We start from the raw sequence: 17,850 nt of genomic DNA, 5'->3' as shown, positions 1-17,850 counted from the left end.
GCTCCATGGCTGGACCTAAAAGACAAAACGCGCCCACTTTCCCCCTTCAGAGCCTGAGAGGAGGACCAGCCACAGGCAGCAGAGCTGTGACAGCAGAAAACACCGCGGGCGACCACACAGTCCCCTGGACACGGACTCCTAGATTCCGGCAAAGCCCAGGGGCAGGCGGGCTGAGCCCAGGGCACTGGGTGTTCTCAATAGCTGGGGCCCCATTCTGAGAACCCAGCAGCAGCCCTATGAAGGATTCCCAGAGTCTCAAATGTTCAGAATTTAAGAATCTGCGAGAGCTTCGTGGTCACTCAGCACCTCAGTTGAGGCAAACTTCCAGTGTCCTGTCTGCTTCTCTCCAGTCTGCCTGACGCCGAGCACCCCAAGTCCCAGGTCTCGCCCTACCCGAACCTGACTCATCGTTAGCACCCGCACCAAAAGGACAAGAGGGAAGAAAGGGGAGTCGAGCCGGCACGCAGTTTCTCCAGAACAGAGGAGGGGAGGAGGAGATAGGGAATAAAGGCAAACCAAAACAAGGTTTGGGGCTCCGTGAGAGTTTCCCTCCGCACTCCCTGGCAGAGCTTTCACCAAAAGCAGCAGAGGTGTTTGGCTAAGTGTGAATCTAGAGACCAAATACCTCTTCAGTAAACCAAAAGGAAGGGCCGATCACCCGCTGGCTGGTGAAGCCCTCGTTTTCTCCCGTAATAACAGCTTTCTACACATTTTACAACTATTTCCTTTTTTAAATAAAGAGGGAAAGTGGGACTCATTGGAAGGCATGAGCAAGGCAAGGCAAGCGCGACGGTGCCCCAAGCGCAGGGCCCGTCGCCTGTCCGGGGGCCACGGTGAGGGTGTACATGACCTCACAGCCATTCAGCTCGAGCCACTTTCCTGCCACCGTATTTTCAAATTCATCCGCATTAAACTTAGGGAATCCCCACACCTTGGAGATGTGGATCCTCTGGCGGCCAGGGAACTTGAACTTGGCCCCATGCAGGGCCTCAATCACATGCTCCCGGTGCTGCAGCTTGGCACGGACAGACATGCTGACTCGGCCAATACGAACCCTGGCCACTGTGCCTTGGGGCTTTCCAAAGGCAGCCCACACGCCTGCCTGGAGCCTAGAGTGGGGACAGCATGTTGGACAGGAACGTCCGCTGGAAAGGGCTGTCTCCAAGGTCCCTTAGGGCAACCCGTACAGGCAACAGGCTGCATACACAACCGAGGAGGCTGCTGTTTGCAGCCACTGCACACCACGCTCCCACAGGGAAAAGAGCACAGTCGGCTTAATTGGCTGCAGAATATTTATCTCTTTTTTGACATTTATCTATTTCTTTTGATCTAGTTTTCCTTCTTAAAGAACCTCTCTAATCATGTGTCTTTAGTGAGAGCTGAGCCGGCAGTGTTTGTGGCAGAGTAGGCCCCTCTCCCAGCTGCCTGTCCCCTGCTGGCACCTGACAACAGCCTGCAGGGTCTCCCACTGCTTCCCCAGAGCACCTGCCCAGGGGAGCGGCTGCCCCTGCACAGGCTGACACCTGGCAACTCCCAGTGACAAGCTGTAAGCAGGATGCCCTCTTCGGGGAGCTGGGGAAACACTCCAATTGGTCTCCATAAAGCAATCTCCCTCAAGTCGGGGTATTCGCTGGGCCCCGAGTCCTGTCCCCACACCCAACCAGTGCCAACCTCCCCACATCATCCTTCTCTCCCTCCCAGCATCAGACCCATCCTGTTACCTCGGAGGGCGCCCCAGACAGTCTCAGAGAGGAGGAGACACTGCTCATCATTGATGGTCAGGGTGTCTGAAACGACAGAAATGACCCCAACTAGTTAAGGATTTCTACTCTCAGATGACAAGCACATGTTCTGTGTAAATCTGCGGATTAAAAATCAGAAGCAAGGTCACATTTTTTTTTCTTTCAAAGAGGAGACATTCCCAGAGCAAGCAGGGCAGCACTCAGGCCTGGGCCAGGATGGCACCCAGTGCAGGCCCCACGTGAGAAGCGTGGGACAAAGCACTACTCACCTTGTGGGTCAGTTTCCCCACCGGAAACACGAATTTCTGCCAAGATTTAGCTGAAAGTATGAAGGGCAGAGGGATGCTTGGAGGGGTGAGTTCAAGTTAGGACATCCCCAAAGCCTCTGAAATCAGCCTCCTTCCCCTCTGTCTCCAAGCTTCAGCTACTCTGTCAAGAATGTGAGGAAGAAGCTAAGACTTGAATGTTCATTTTGCAGACTGAGAAGTCCCCAAATGCCGCTGCTCAGGGGAGACAGGTGGCAGCCACAAAACTAACGACTTGGCTTCCTCTCAGTTCAAATGGCTGAAAACGCCTTCTCTCCTCAGGGTAGGATCTCTTAGAGAAAATCAGTAACGTATGCAAGTTCCTAAAGTGCCAATGGCAGGTGTCCTGTGGGACTCAGTGAACAGCCAGTGTGATGTCTCACAGCCAACCTTCAGACGCTGTTAGAGCACACAGGAAAAACTCACCTTAGATGGCTCTGGGCACTTGGCGACCCTCGGTCCCCACAGCCATGGAGGGCTCCAGGCCAGCCTCAGAACTTAGGCCAGGCCACCCAGAGTTACGGCTCCGAGCCAGTGCTTACTCTTCTAGAACAGGGAACAAGGTAGCACTTACAATTCTCCACCGACTCCAGAGAAGGAAACTGGTCACATCCAGCAGTGACAACAAGGACAACCAACGAATTCTTCTCTGATGTATGCCGTTCTGCAAGGACAGGTAAACTCAGTGTGGCTGACTGGCCACCGAAGCAACAGGCAAAACCAAGGCCCTGCAGGAGGGCCCCTAGCTCCAGTCTCTGCAGCTTGGATGCCTGTGGTAAGAGGGAAGGGGACAGGGCACAAGCCCTGGGCACAGGCACCGCCCAGTCACCTGCCCCCCTTGTCCATTTCGGCCGTGCCCCCCGCCGCCCTGGCTCGTGTGGATGAGCGGCAGCAGCTGCTTCGGGCTCGTGCAGGCTGAGCACGCGGTTCCAAGACAGCACTGCTTCCAAGCTGCACGCGGCCCCAGAGCGCGGCCGGCCAGAGCACGGCCGGCCAGAGCACGGTCTGCAGGCGAGCTGCTGACCTGCAAACTGCATTACTGGTTGTCACCACACGGGGAGCTTATGCGACTCCATAATGTACATCAGTTATGTCGGAGCAAACACACTGTTTGGCAGGTTTTCCTGAGGAAGGGGACAGCTTTTCATGCCGGCGCACACGTCCCATGCCGCCGCAGACTGGCCCTGGCAGCAGCACCGCTCGTGGGGCTCAGGTGCAGGCTCTCCAACTGCACAGGAGCCCATGTGGGCAGGTGAAGCAGGTGACAAGAGGACCCTATCTGCGGAGGCGGCCTGAGGTGATCCAGCTGGTGCTCCATCCTGCTTCCTTCCTTCCTCTTCCCAAACAGGCTCTCTGTCCAAGGCAGCTTCTGCCCAACAGTCACCCAACAGTAGGAGCCAACGTACCATCCAACACAGTTCTACAGATCCCACGCTATGCAGAAAAAAATAAAAGCCAGAGCCAAAACACTAATGTACTGTCTCTTTCCACCCTCCCACGGGTTCTCTTCCATGACCTTCAGGGTGGTTCTGATTGTAGAGCCCCAAGCCTGAGCCTCAGTGAACTCCCTCTCTCTACCCTCTTTCTGGAGCCACACATACCCCCACTGACATCACAACATCCATGGCGTCTATGGAAATACAAAGTCAGGGGTAGGATGGTCTGGCAGAAAGCAGGGAAAGAGGATTCAGAACCAAACTGGAATCCCAAATGTTCCAGGAGGAACCTAAGAGCCTTGAACCACCTCAAGGAAGCCTGCTCAAACCTCCTGATCGCTACACCACACGGCTGCATCTCGGCTCTCAGGCCTGCCGAGAAGCAAGCCCATGAGGGGCCTTACCCTGCCCAACATCATGAGCAAACACATTCTTTCCCCTCCCTGTGAACACCCTGATGCTCCGCACTAACACCTGCCTGAACCCTGCCGGGAGAAGAGAATTTGAGGCTACTCTGGGCCAAGCCAACTCCCACCTCCATTCTAAACCCTGAAAACTCAACCCACAACACAGAAGCACAACCAGACTTTCAGGAAAGAGACCACGTTCAAAGCAGAACGTGCAGGGCCATCCCACGCTCCCCAAGCAGACAGGCCATCTCTGCAAATCCCAAAGATCAAGGAGGACTTCACTGGGAGGCAGGTGTCAAAAAAACTATAAAAGAATATCCTTCCTTAAACTAGCCCCTCACCCCTTGTCCCCTTGTCCCCACTGCCACCCCGCACACCCCAGAGCCCCAGCATCACTGTGTGGAGAGCTCACGTGCACATCTACCCAGGCGGGCATCCAAATAAGGGCAGAGTCCTGAGCTCCAGTGTCAATCCCCTGGGCCTCCATCTACCAAATCACAGGAGCAATCACAGCTCACACGCAACTGCCACCGTCCAGTCCTGATGACGACAGAGGCTGCTCAAGGACCAGGTTTACCTCAACTGCTACTTGGAAGACAAGAAAACATCAGATTGTTGTTGTTATATTTCTGTTTTTCTAAAACACACCTGCACTCTATTCTCTAAATCTGTGGTCTTTTAAAGAGGAAGGTCACAGACTCCTTTGAAGATCTGATGAACATGAAAGGATTTCTTCCCTAGAACAATGTCACTAATTTAAAGGCTCATGCCTTCACCCCCCGGGCCAGCAAGCTCAGGGTAGAGTCTGTCCTGAGCGTTCGCAGTGACTCAGGTGGGTTTGGGCTCGTAAAGAAGACAGAGTCGTGGCTGCTCCTTAAACCAGCTCTGAGGGGGAAGAACCAGGGGAGGCGGTGATGTGAGAGCTGGCAAAACAGGAGGGACACTGAGTCATTTAAAAGGACTTAAATAGAGATCATTGTGGTTTTCCGCCTCCAGGCTGCTGCTCTGAAGGGAACAGGAAACAGGCAGGGGCCGGTGGCCTCCACACACGCCCACACCTGCTGCGGGGAAGAACTGAGACCAGCCTGCCATCGCGGGCACGCTCACTGTGAGCCCGGGCAGGACAGCGGGAAAGTCTGCGGCCCCCAGGGCTCAGGAAGCAGCACGGGAAACAGCACTGAGCTGGGAAACCAGGAAGGGATGGTTCTGGTTCTGCTGCTGCCAAGCTGAGCGGGTCTCAGGGCTCCCATTTCCTCCCAGTAAACAATGGCAGGGAGGGACCAGGGTCCAGCACTCCTCCATGGAGCCAGGACAGATCCCGTCCCACCACCACTGCCTCCTGTCTCATCACCCCTTCACGTAAACCTGCTCTTTTCTTCCGGTTCACTGAAAAGTTTGTATTTTTCTTTTAATTTAATAAGTTAAAAACATTCAAACAGCCCAGAAGTGTCAACAACAACAAAAAGTTATCTTTGGCCCCCTCCTCAGTTCCTTCTCTAGGGAGACACCCACTGTTAGTTTTGTACCCCTGTAACCCCCCTTTTTAGCACAAGTCATCCTTATTCATCACAGACAGGTGAGCTCTGGATGCAGGACTCTGAGAACAAGGCAACCCAAGACCCTTTCACCAGAAAAGCCCAGATGCCAGTGCTACGATCATTCTGGTTCCTTTCTGTTCTCGGTCTTCTCCCGTCGTCACTTCCCTCCCTGCCGCCCTCCACGTGATGACCCATCGCCTCAGACACAATCTAGCCGATACTCCCAGCGACTTGTCCTCTCTCCTGTGCGGTGGGCAAGCCCTCCACCTGGACCAAGCGGACACCTGCCTCCATGCACCTCATCCTGGTCTCATCTTGGCTGGGCCCTTGATGCCGTCCTGAAAATCTCCTTCTCCACCACTGCCCGTTTTCAGTCTCCACAGCTGCGATTTCAGACTTGTGCCACTTCCTTCAAGTCCTAACCTGATCATCACCTCCTTCTTTCAGCGGACCGTCAGAGGGAGCCCCCGCCCACCTGCCCCTGCCCTCCCCCCCCGACCCCCCAACCCCGCCGACAGAAGTATCCCAGTGGGCAGGGTTTCCTTTCACGTGCTCTGGATCTGGATCGCTCTCAGGCTCCTCTTGTAAAAATTGCTTCCTTTTCTCCCAAATCTTCAAACTTTTTCTTTCTGCTGATTCTCTCCCATCAGCATTAAAGCATTCGCAAGTCCCCCTGGTCTCAACTCCGCATCATCTCAGTCATTCTCTCTCCCTCCTTCTGGTCACAAAGAAACCCTAGAGGAAATGTAGCCGGGGCAGCTCGGCGCTGAATTTCAAAGTCAGATGGATCCGGGTTCACGTCGTGGCTCTAATGCTTCTAGCTGCGGGGCCCTGAGCAAGGTGCTTTCCCTCCGAGCTGCAGGTTCCTCATCTGTAAAATGGTCATCGTGACAGGACCTACCTTACCGGGCTGCTGAGAAGATTAAAGGAGTTAATGAGCGTGAAGTGCTTAGCTCAGCGCCCAGCACACAGGAGGTGCTCATGGAATGGGTCACCCTCAGTCCTCCTCGTAGCCCCTCCCTGGCCTCCTGTCTCCCCCTCGGTCCATTATAACCTGGCCTCCTTCACCATCACTCCTGTGAAAGGGCCTTCACCAAGGGCCTGTGTTTCTGCCACTAAATTCAAGGGATCCCTTTCAATCATTCGTCCACTCACTCGGCAGTTATTCACTGAGTGCTTACTTTGTGCCAGCTGTTCTAAGTGTAGAGGGTGCAGCAGTGATCAAAACAAGACAAAAATCCCTGCTGCACAGAGGAAGAATTCCACTGACCACTCACTTCTGGGACCTCCTGACATCCCTGACCTTGAAGCTAAACCCCCTTGGCTCCAGGGACGCTGCTGTCTTGGTTTCCCTTCCGACTCCTTGAACATGCTTCTTCATGCTCCTTTCCTTCGCCCACCCCTGCGTCCTGGTGTTCCCCTGGGCTGCAGACTTCTCCTTTTCTCCTCTGGACAGTGTCACCCACTCCCACGCCAGACTGATGATCCTCAAACCTGCCTCTCCACGCCTGCCCTTCGGTAGCTCTGCAAGCACACACCTCCACTTAAAGCACTTCAAATCTTACAGACAAAATTGAACTAACCCTTCATTCCCGTTCCTGGGTGACCTTCTCTCTCAGTTTGATAAAAGGACCAACTATCGGTTTACCCAGACCAGATACCTCCTCCTCCTCCCGTCCTTCTGACTTGATCACAAGTTCATTCACTCATAACGTTTACTGACTGCCTACTGCACGTCACACACTGTGCTAGGCACCAAGATTACAACAGTATAAAAGAAAGACCCCACTAAGCGTTAAAACCACGACATCTTTACTAGCTCTGAACATCATCACCATCCTCCCACCCCCCTGGGGTCAATGCCTCAATCCAGCCTCTTATGAATTCTCACTTGGATGACCACAAAAAGCCTCCCAGCTGCTCTCCAGGCCTCCATGTGTATCCCATCTCAATCTACTATCCTTTGTGATCTTTCACTGTGAAAATCAGTTTCTGATGATCTCTGCTGACAACCCTACAGTGGTTCCCCACAGCTTTCAGGACGAAGCCCAGAATCCACTGGATAGTTCTGTGAGCTCCAGCCTTGTCCTTCTCTGCCCCCGTGCAGGAACTCTCAGTAGCACCATGGACTCTTCACAGAACCCTGAAAATACCACGTTCTCTCCATCTTTTTCTTTGCACATATCACTTCCTCCAACTGAAACAAACTTTGCATTGCCTCTGTACCTCACCTGATTAAGAAACAGCCCTAAAAAAAAAAAAAGAAAGAAACAGCCCTAGTTTTCTTTTCCTAAAACGTTTCTGTCAGTAACCCACCCTTTCCTAAGAGACCTTCCTATGTGATCTGAAGCAACATACACATAAATTTTTCATAACAGGTATCTTAATATATGCTGTTTATCTGTCTGTCCCCTCACCAAGGCTGTGAGTTCCTCAACAGCAGGGACCAATCTCTGTGTCTGTATTCCCAGTGCCTGGCACACGGTAGTCATTCAATAAATGTTTGCTGAAAAAAAAAAACGAATGATGCTAGAATTTCTTAAATGCATATTTAATGCTATATATACGTAATGAATGTGCTGCACAATAATTGGGTATAAATGGCAAACAGTTAATGTAGAAATTACTTTTATACACTCAAACCTGGTATTTCTGAAGTTCTGGGGCTGGGGTGGGGAATGGTAAGACACCCAGGCATCCAGGAAGTGTCCTTTCAGACACCGCTCTGAAGACCCTGAGATCCAAAGATCCAAAAAGATTCAGGTCTTTCTACTTCTCCTGAAGGGAGAACTCATTCCTGCATCCCAGGTACCCGAAAACTATGTTTTTATCTCAGTGCATAATAGCTGCTCCCTTGACCCGCCCTGCTCCTCCCTGAGTCAAAACATTTCTATCATATCAATGGGTTTAATGGTTTAATGCACAGAATCTTAGCAGCATGAAGAAAACATCACTCATTCTGGTCACAGAGTGGCATCTGGTTTGACTTCTGGAGTGGAAACTAGGAAAGTGAACCCAGCCTGTGGCCCAGTCCCACCCCTTCCGATCTACCACTCTCCTCGCTGGGGACAACACTGGTTCTCCAACCCGCTTTGTTCCCTCCCCCTCCCACCTTCATATATGTGGTATCCAGGCTTCCTCTCTCCAAACCTGGCCTCATGAGAGGCCTTAGAAGCATTCATTTCCCACTCGTTTCTTCATTCCAAACAGGGTGTACAGAGTACCTACTGTGCACCAGGAGCTGCGCTAGGCGCTGGGGCAGTTAAAAAGGAAAACAAGCCCTGGGCCCTGCCCTTGAGGAGCTCACCGTCTAGGGTGAGACACAAATACAAACAATTACAAAACAGCATGATAAGGGCTACAGTAGATACTACAGCTGCCTCCGAAAGAGAGGGAGGCCTAACCTTGCAGGGGACTTCTGAGCAGGACCTTGAACCCTGAGCTGGGCTTGCCCGCTACCCAGAGCACGAAGGGCATCCCAAGCCTGGGAAGCAGCCAGCGCACAAGGGCACCGGTGTGGCCAAGGAGGAGGCGGGGCCACCCCTGCCAAGCTGCCTCTCCCAGCAAAGCGGGAGTCTGAGAGCCCACTGCCCGTGCCTGGAGCCCCTGCACGCGGCTGCTCCGTGCAGTCTGGACCCTGGTGCCTCCTCCCAAGAGTCCCAGGAGTCCTCAGCCTCCAGAAACCACTAATACCTGCTCAGAAATACAATCGATCTAGCCCCTCGGTGAGTTCTGAATGCTCTCCATCCCGTCTTCTTTTGTAAGCATTTAAAAGTTTTCTTTTTTCCCTACTTCTAAAACTTAATCTGGAAAAAACAAAAACTTAATCCGCCCCCCTCCTCCTCCCTCCCCCTACTGGGAGGAGAGCACCTCCCTGTAATTCTAGGTCCTAAGAGATAACTTTGGTTAACATTTTGCACAGCCTTTCCAATCTTGTAAATGCATAGATTTATTAATTTTTAAAATAAAAATGAGATCCTCACACATTTTAGTTCATAACTTTTTCCCGCTTACCAAAATGATCTGCAGATCTTTTCATGTCAGTGTATACAGATCTACATCATTATTTGGAAGTGCTGAATAGAATTCCATTTTTCAGATACACTTAAACTAAAAAACATTCTAAGTCCTTCTCTCTGTGGACATTCGGGAATGCTTCTAAGTTTTTGATATGATAAACAATGCTCGAGTAAGTATTCATTTATATATTCTCTTTTTAAGTGGTTGTGAGAGACTTCTGTAGGAAAATTCTGAGGTGGAAATGGTGGGCCAAAGATATGAAAGTCTTTAGTTTTGATGCTGCCAATTACTCTTCCAAACTCCTGTACTGATTTATCTGAACCATGGCCCATCTTTCCACGTCCTTCTGAAACTAGACCATCTGAATTCTTTTTCATCTGTGCCAGTCTGACAGATACAGAAACACAGCACTGTTTTAATGTCCATTTCTTTACTAATGACTGAATCTGAGCACCGCTTCGTACTCACCCCTCATATTCTTTGCACTTTTTTGCAGAGCTCTTTCTAGATTTTAACCTTGTCTTCTAAGGCTGCAAATATTTGCCTCATTTTGTCCTTTACTTTTTACCCTTACGGACTCTTTTGCTTTACTTTGTATGCAGTCAAATCTGTTAGTCTTTTCCTTTATGGTTTCCGCTACTGGCTTGCTTAGAAAGGCCTCCTCAGCCCTGGGACTAAGTCGTTTCCTTTAATTCCTTCTAATAGTTTCGTGGCATGTCTTTACACCTTTAATACACTTTAACTTACTTTTGTGTTTGACATGAGGGAAAGATTTAAATCTTTTCCAAATGGATAACCAGTCATCCCTACATATTTACTAACACATCTTTTCACTTTTGATTGGAAACGCTTCCTTTATCTCATGTTAAATTCTCACGCATACACGAACTCTTGCTTGTCTCTGGGACTTACTTCCTTGGCAACCTATAGTCATGGAAATCTACCGCGGCGTAGATGCTCTCATCTTTTGTCACTCTGCCCAATATATAAACGCCTCTGCTCATTTTTGGGGCCCACACTCCCATCCCTACAAAGGTGGTTCCCCCTCCTCCACCAACCACCTGCATTACACATCACCCCACCCCTGCAAGCCCGCTGGAATCTTAGTTTATGGTTATTTAACTACCAACATCCTCGGTCTGGTCTGTTTCCTCCGTGACCGAAGCCCAGCCCTCCCCGGAATACTGCTTCCCCTATACTGTGCTCCTTCTCACATCCCGGGGTTGAGATATGGGGCTGCCCCCAGGCCATCCATCCTCTACCATCAAGTGGAAAACAAAACAACCACCACCCAAAAAAGCCTCTTTTGTGGCTCATACGTTCAGCTGTAAAATCTTGAGCCTCTCTTTGTCATGACACTCTGCAACTTCCTGGTCACTTTATTTACCCAAGACTTTGGATCCTAGTCTCGTCTTCCTCTCCACCTCAAGGCTGGCTATCCTCCTCGGTGACTGCAGCACTCAAAGAACCAACCCACGTGCTGGCTTAGCACTTGCCCAACTACATCCTCCTCCACACCCTCTCACGGCCGCCTTTTCTTCTCATCCCCAGAGACATCCCAATCCATTCTCTCAAGCTTCAATACGTATGGCTAACTGTCCAAAATCAAACTGACTTTTTATAATTCTCACCTGCCTCTAACCTTTCAGCTGTCTCTCTCTCTCCTTGCCTGCTCACCCCTTCCCTTACTCTCCTACCATCTTCCCTGTCTTTGTGAACTGCAGAATATATTCAGGTCGCTAAATCACAAATCTACCACACTGTTTTGACTGCTGCAGCTCTGTAGTATGAGACTGTAAAGTCTCTGAGGACAGGAGCAGCTCATTAACATTCTCTGGACCAGCGCTACTGACAAATTATAATTGCCTAATAAACGCTACCTGTACTAAGGATGAGTGGAAGGGAGGAAGCCAGCCAGAAATAGCGCTGGAATCAGGTAACAATGGGCCGGGGATCAAAATATTTACAACTTGAGTGCTAAGGATTACAGCAATTAGATGTTAGAGATTACCGTATTAAGTAATTAACACTAGAGTGTGGTCACGGCTTCATCCTACCTGGGGCCAGCAGTCTTCCAGGTGGCTATTGGTATAATGCTTGGTAAAGCCAGTTATGAGTAGTCCGCCCCCAGACCGCACAGTGAAAAGAGCAAAGTCTTGGCAAACAGACCTGACGGGAACTTCTGCTCCACCCTGCAGCTGTGTAACCCTGGACATGTTCCTTAACCTCTGAGTCTCGGTTTTGCAAGGTGGGTGTAGCACTGAACTCACAGAGCTGCTATGAAGATGAAAGGGCATGACACGCAGTAAGTGTCAGGTACTAAATAAAAGCTAGTTTCCTTCTACTTTCTACTGCCCTTTTCCTAAAAAGTCAGTTTAGCTACTTGGCTGGAGGAGCTCGGGGGCAGAGTGCCTTGCGGGATAACCACACCAGAGGAGCAGCTTCCCTGAGGGCTTTCCATGTGCTTCTGTTTGTTTGTTTGTTTGTTGCGGGGAGGTAATGAAGTCTATTTATTCAATTACTTTTTTTTAACGGAGGCACTGGGGATTGAACTCAGGTCCTCCTGCATGCTAGGCGTGCGCTCTATCACTTGAACTATACCCTCCCCCCACGAGCTTCTTACAGGAGCCTGAAGGCTCCACTACTGTGTGATGCCGCCCTGTACAGCAAACAGGCTGACAGTCCAATATATAAAAGGGCCATGGGCTTGGGACTCTGAATCTGCCTCAGACTAGGACTGTGACCCTAGTCAAAAGACCAAAGCCCCAGATGGGGGATCCTAGTACTAATTATTACCAGGACAAGGTTGAATGGGATAGTTATTAAACTTTCCATCTAGGACACAGTGTACCTGGTAAGCTACCCTTCCTCCCTTCCTCCCAACCCAAAGCTTTACAAAAGAAGAGGAGACTGCTTGCTGACACCCGAGTAGACAAGAGCCCAAAATTCCTGCATCTGAGCACACACTTCAGAGTAGCGAGCCCCACCCCACAGCCAGGCCACGGCCAACCGCGAGATGTGGACACAATGACAGCCACCTCTGCTGGCCAGGGATCGTGGCTGAGTGTGTGGCCAGGGAGCTTGAGCAATAACAGAAGCTTAAAACAGACGCGGGAGAAATAAAAGAGAGAAGTTTCTGACCCAGTAACAGGTCTTATTCACCAATGCCAGGAACAGAGAAGAAAAGCAAACGCATTTCTCTGTCACAACAGAAAATCCTTCACACACACGCCTTTCTGCCCTCCACAGACCCAGCGTACTCTCTTCAGCTGACCTTGTCTGTGACCCCACAAAGGTGGGAGAAAGCTTCTCATCCAGTTGTAAACCGCTTGATGAGGCACGTAGCCTCTAATCTTACCACTTATTTCCAGGGCCAGCAGAGGAAGTTTAGGAAAATGCAGAAACGTAAGAGTAACCTCTTTCACTTCTAAAAGAAGTATTGGTTGGGCAGTAAAACTCCTTTCCTTCTGTATGATTGTCACCTAAAGAATGTCACTCGCCCTCGGGCTCTACAAGGACTGGGCAGGTGGCCACTGCAGCTGCAGACCTTCAGCACAGCCTGAAAGGAGCTCAGGGCAAAGATCAGGAGTGAGGCGCCCCGTGCCCCAGGAAAACCGGCAGAACAGGCCTGCAGGTAGTTCAATACTTTCAGGAGAAAATTTTATGACCCCAACGTCTTGCATCTTTTCATATCTAGAAAAGCACTAAAATTGTGAACTGAGATACCTGCTCCTCGTGACTAGCAGTGACCTTCTACAGGGAGGTGTGCCTGGTTGCACGTCCCCCTTCTCCAAAACCACATGCATGTTGACCTCCCCCACCTCCTCGGAGCAGCTGCTCAGACCTATCTGAGGGGCTGTCTCCTGGGCTGTAGTTCTCAGTAAGCCCCCCAGTAAAACTGAAACTCACAGCCCTCACGTTGTGCATTCTTATTTCAGTAGACAAATCAATAGGAAAAGGACTGAGGTTTATGCCTTTAACAGGCTAAGAAATCGACAACATGCCCCTGCAAGACTGTAAGGAAAAAAAAAAGCCCATACCTGCTATTAAAGACAAAAACAAATTAAAAAAGAGGGCATCAAACTGGCAAAACCCTCCGACGCCCTGCTTCCCTCTTCTGTGTGGAGGTGAGGACGCGCAGTGGAAGGAGACGGGACGAAGGGCAGTTCTAGGCTCGGACTTTTTACTTTTATTTTGTTTCATTTTTAAAATCATCAAGTTCTTCCTTCTATGTGTATCCCATCAGTAACTTCTTATTATCTTCAGAAATGCTTGGAATGTAGCCACGTTAAAAAAAAAAAAAAAAAAAAAAAGGCAGCAGTTGGTTCCTGCAAATCAGGCAATTTGCCAAAGGCCCACAGTTAAGAGAAGCGATCAGCAAACCTTCCCCGGCTGACTCCTGAATACGTCGCGTTCCAGACCTGAAGTCCTCCACTGTAAAGGGGTCTTCCAGCAGAACATCCAGGGTGGGGTGGGCTGGCAACAACAGCTCCAGGAAGGAAGACTGGAGCCCTTCAGACACCAGGTCCAGACTACCCACACACCTTGGTCAAACTGAGCTTCCTGGGCTCAGCACCAGCCGGGGCTATTGGAAAAGCCTTATGATTCAGTAACAAAGAAAGAAAAAGAGTTGTGAGAAGACAGACTGGTTGAGGACTGCAGGCCAAGCGAATCTGGGCCTGGGGATTCAAAATGGAGCACAATTATTTTTGCCCCTCGCCAAAAACCAAGCTCCTGCTACCCGTTCCTCCCGGATAACTGTATTTCTCCCCTTATGCAGCCCTCCATCCTCCACACACCCCTTCACAAGAAAAATAACTACTACACAACTCTCTTCCTGCATTGTTTCTCCTCTTTTGCTTTTAAAAAACACATGTAACTGGCAATCAGGTCTTCCACAGGACTCTGCCTTGTCCTTGTCCTGGAAAGGTTAAAGTGCGCACAGCCACTAGTCGGGTCAGAGTGGAGAACTGCTCAGCAATGCGCTCCCTCCCCAGCCCAGCTGCTTCTTGTCAGCTTCCCTCCTCCACCCTCTGGAGGCATTCCCAGTCTGGGGAAGGGTTAAGAGCAGCTTGAGTTGGGACCACAGCATAGTGTGATCCTCCTTTCCCTGGAATCACATACTAGTATTTCCATTTTGAAACCTGAAAGGAAAGACCATCAGTTCTAAATGAAACCCACAAATCATCTCCTTTTTGATGATCTTAGAAATAAACAAAAGCCATGAAGCCTTTTTACAATTTTTTCATACAAAGTAGTCCTTTTAAGTTAATATATGTAACAAATAATCAAGTATCTACTATGTTCCAGGAGTAGTTATAAAAGGAATGGCCAAAGGAGGTATTTTAGGAGATTTAGATTATAATGAACTATGCCCCTTATTAACTTGGTCACCTGTTTAATATCTAAGGATGAGCAAATCAAATATTCATAATGGCAGCAGAAGGATCCAGATACTTATACAATAATCTTCCTTCCATTCTAGAATAAAAGGCTGGGGAAGGGGGTGGGAATTATTCTGTTCAGGCACAATGCTGTCCTAAGTAACTCGCAAGGATGTGCGTGTGAACACCCGAACAGGATGGGAACTTTATAACAACAAATAAAGGCTACGACTTCAATCAGCTAGTTTCAGGAAAAAGCAAAGAAGAATGCAGCCAAATGACATAATTGGATTTAGCCATTTTACCGGGGCTTTATCAACTCCATTAAGCACCCCCAAAAGTGTATGGAGCAACATCAGATGGGTGCAATCCCAAATGATCAGATCTTTAATTTGCAAACAGGATGTGGCTTAATAATAATAGGTCATTCGAGTATCAAGAGCATAGAGTAATTCCATTCAGCAGGTTCAGCAGCCCGCAGCACACACCCTCCCACTGGCAGAAACACCTGCCAACTACAGAGACAGGGGCAAACACCAAACACCTGGACAGACCGCTGAGCTATTAATGGACTACAATGAATGGACCGTGGAGGCCACTTCAGAATGGAGTTGAACCTTAACACTAGACTTGTTTTTAAGAAAACCGAAGAATGAACTTCACTGAATTTCAGGCTCAGAACCACAAGTTGTGCTGCATTAAGAAAAACACTAACCCAAGGAAGTTACTTGGAGAAAGGAGATGGAGAGCTAGCTTCAGCTATGTTTTAACTTGTGTATGTTGTTTTCTTGACCAAAATCAGTCCCACAGAGAAACATACTATGGTCTGGGCTTTGTGGATGTTGCCTTTCTCCACAGATTCATCCTTGTTTTTGCAGAAAAAGGATTAAGGCTCAAGTCTTCTAAAAGCCTCTCCAGGAAACTATGTTTTGAAGAGAAGACTCCGTAGGAGGAACAAAAGAGAAGGAAGTTACTTGTCTTGTCTCTGGTCATGTTCATCCAAATCAGGTTCCGTTCTCTCTCAATGGATTAGAGCCATCAACTAACAGAGCATATTCATTTACAGGAAGGCAATAAATTGGAAATACTTTTTATTTAGTTTATCTGCCTCTAAATCTTTCATTAGGGAATTTGTAGCACACCATTGTCACATAACCTCCCCATTTCTGTTTTCTTGATTAAACCACAGTCCTACAGCAATGGAAGTAAAGGCTTAATTTACAAGTATAGGGATTATCCTAATTTATGTAACAGCAGTAAACACTCTGATTATCTTTTCAGCACTTGTAATACACTGTGTCTTTTGCTTCATATTTCCTCAATTGGACTGCAAAGCTTGGGCCCAGGCCACACACTTTTCTTGTAACCACCAGAGTGCCCAGCACTGGAAGAGGCACATACCAACCAATTAGATGACAGATCTAAGTCAGGCCCTAAATTTTCTATACCAAAATAAACATATTCTGAGCGCCAGTCTTATGCAAGGCATTCTATTATATGCCACAAAGAATTTAGAGAAGTATGTGGACGTCAGAGGAGGACTAAGAGCTTAGTGCAACTTACCAGTGAAGAACTACCTTGGATGCTGTTTCTTTCCCTAAATCATCCGTCACACTCTAAGTGCCACCTGTTTAACTAAATGCTCTTAATTCTATATATCAAATGAGAACATTTTTGAAAGCAATTTAAGCATACTTGAAACATGAGACAAAATGACATTACCACATGGCCCACCCGTAAATACAGCTTCCCTCCACAAACACCTACACGGCATAACCGGAGATCTGGGTTCCAGGAGTTTCAAGAAAACTCTAAATTTTAAGCCCATAAAGTAGAACTTTTATTGGCGTGGCTGACTCTATTCACGACTCTACTCATCAATTGCTATGAAATAATAATCCTCCAACACAACTTTCAGCAGCTGCCTTAAAGAAAATTGCCAGCGCCTGCTATTCCAGACGAAACCCATACCGGAAGCACTCCTGACTCTTCATTTCAATCCCACCCTCCCCCTCCCTCACCCCTCCCCAGCCCCCACCCTCATCACACACACCAGCCCAGCACTTTGAGCTCAATCATGGCCCCTTGTGTTTCTGCTCAAGCCTTCCTTCTTTCCTGGAATACCCTCCTTTCGGTCCTGGCCAGTTACATCTACCATCTCACTTTAAGTGGCTTGCTCAAAACTCGTTTCTTTATGGAAGTGTTCTATGTTTTCTCTCACAGTTTAAACATTTACCTGATATGCTACGTGTCAGATACTTTCATGTACTTCTAGATAAGTACAGTGTCTTACCAATTTTGGGTGTCAGTTCTGGTCTCCTCTCCCCAGCCCTGGTCACAGCCTCGCTAGGACCCTGGACACTTGAACACGGTCAGAGGCATCACCTTAGATGTGCACTGGCCCAGTATTTTCAGTAACTTGCCATCCTGACTGAACGGTGGTCTTAAAGCAGACATTTTGGTCACATACAGAGCCCGAGGGCAGGATTCCAGAAAAGCTCTGGCCCCAGAAGTGAAGCAGTGAATGGAGGTGGGGGACTAATCCTCGGGGAGGCCGAGAGGACACTTGGAGAAAAGGGGCAAGCGGAAGCGGAGACTAGAGGGCTGGGCCAGACCAGAGGGTTGGGCAAGGGGTGTCTCCGGAGGTCTGGGGAGCTGTCCCCTGCCAGGCCCTCCGGGCGGCCGGGAGCGAGGCCGGGCAGTCGGACTCACCCGCGGGGGAGGGGAAGCGCAAAGCCACGGAGCCGAAGAGCACGGCACGGTAGCGCTGGAAGGCCTCGTCTAGGACCGAGCAGCCCGCCTGGGCGGCCGAGCTGGCGTGGTAGCGGAACTGGAAGCCGTGCGGGGAGACGGTGTAGCGCCAGTCGGAGGTCTGGATGTACTGCGGCCACGGCCACAGGGCTGCCGCCCGGCCAGCCGACGCTGCCGCCAGCAGCAGCGGAACCCAGAGCGCGGGGCCCGCCATGACCCGCCGGTCTCCCCTCGCGCAGCCGCCCGGGCCGCGTGACCGCGCGG

The 17,850-nt window shown here is 49.7% G+C and overlaps 1 protein-coding gene and 1 non-coding gene across 2 annotated transcripts in view; both read right to left on the bottom strand.

The window, feature by feature from the left end:
- HEXA (hexosaminidase subunit alpha) overlaps window positions 1-17,837 on the bottom strand; it is a 28,137-nt gene extending 10,300 nt beyond the window's left edge. Inside the window, exons 1-3 of the mRNA XM_010977930.3 lie at window positions 17,548-17,837; window positions 2,622-2,711; window positions 1,722-1,787 (exon numbers count right to left, since the gene is read on the bottom strand). Coding sequence (XP_010976232.1) covers window positions 1,722-1,787; window positions 2,622-2,711; window positions 17,548-17,800 — 409 coding nt within the window. The 5' untranslated portion in view covers window positions 17,801-17,837. The remainder of the gene's footprint in view (window positions 1-1,721; window positions 1,788-2,621; window positions 2,712-17,547) is intronic.
- Window positions 1,154-1,288, bottom strand: LOC116149444 (small nucleolar RNA SNORA70). Its single transcript, XR_004133056.1, has one exon. It is a non-coding gene; the product is annotated as a small nucleolar RNA SNORA70 (small nucleolar RNA).
- Window positions 17,838-17,850: the final 13 nt, after the last annotated feature.

The sequence above is a fragment of the Camelus dromedarius genome, chromosome 29, assembly GCF_036321535.1.
Source record: "Camelus dromedarius isolate mCamDro1 chromosome 29, mCamDro1.pat, whole genome shotgun sequence".
NCBI lineage: Eukaryota > Metazoa > Chordata > Mammalia > Artiodactyla > Camelidae > Camelus > Camelus dromedarius.
The sequence above is the reverse complement of the archived record's forward strand: the minus strand, read 5'-3'. Positions and strand labels throughout refer to the sequence as shown.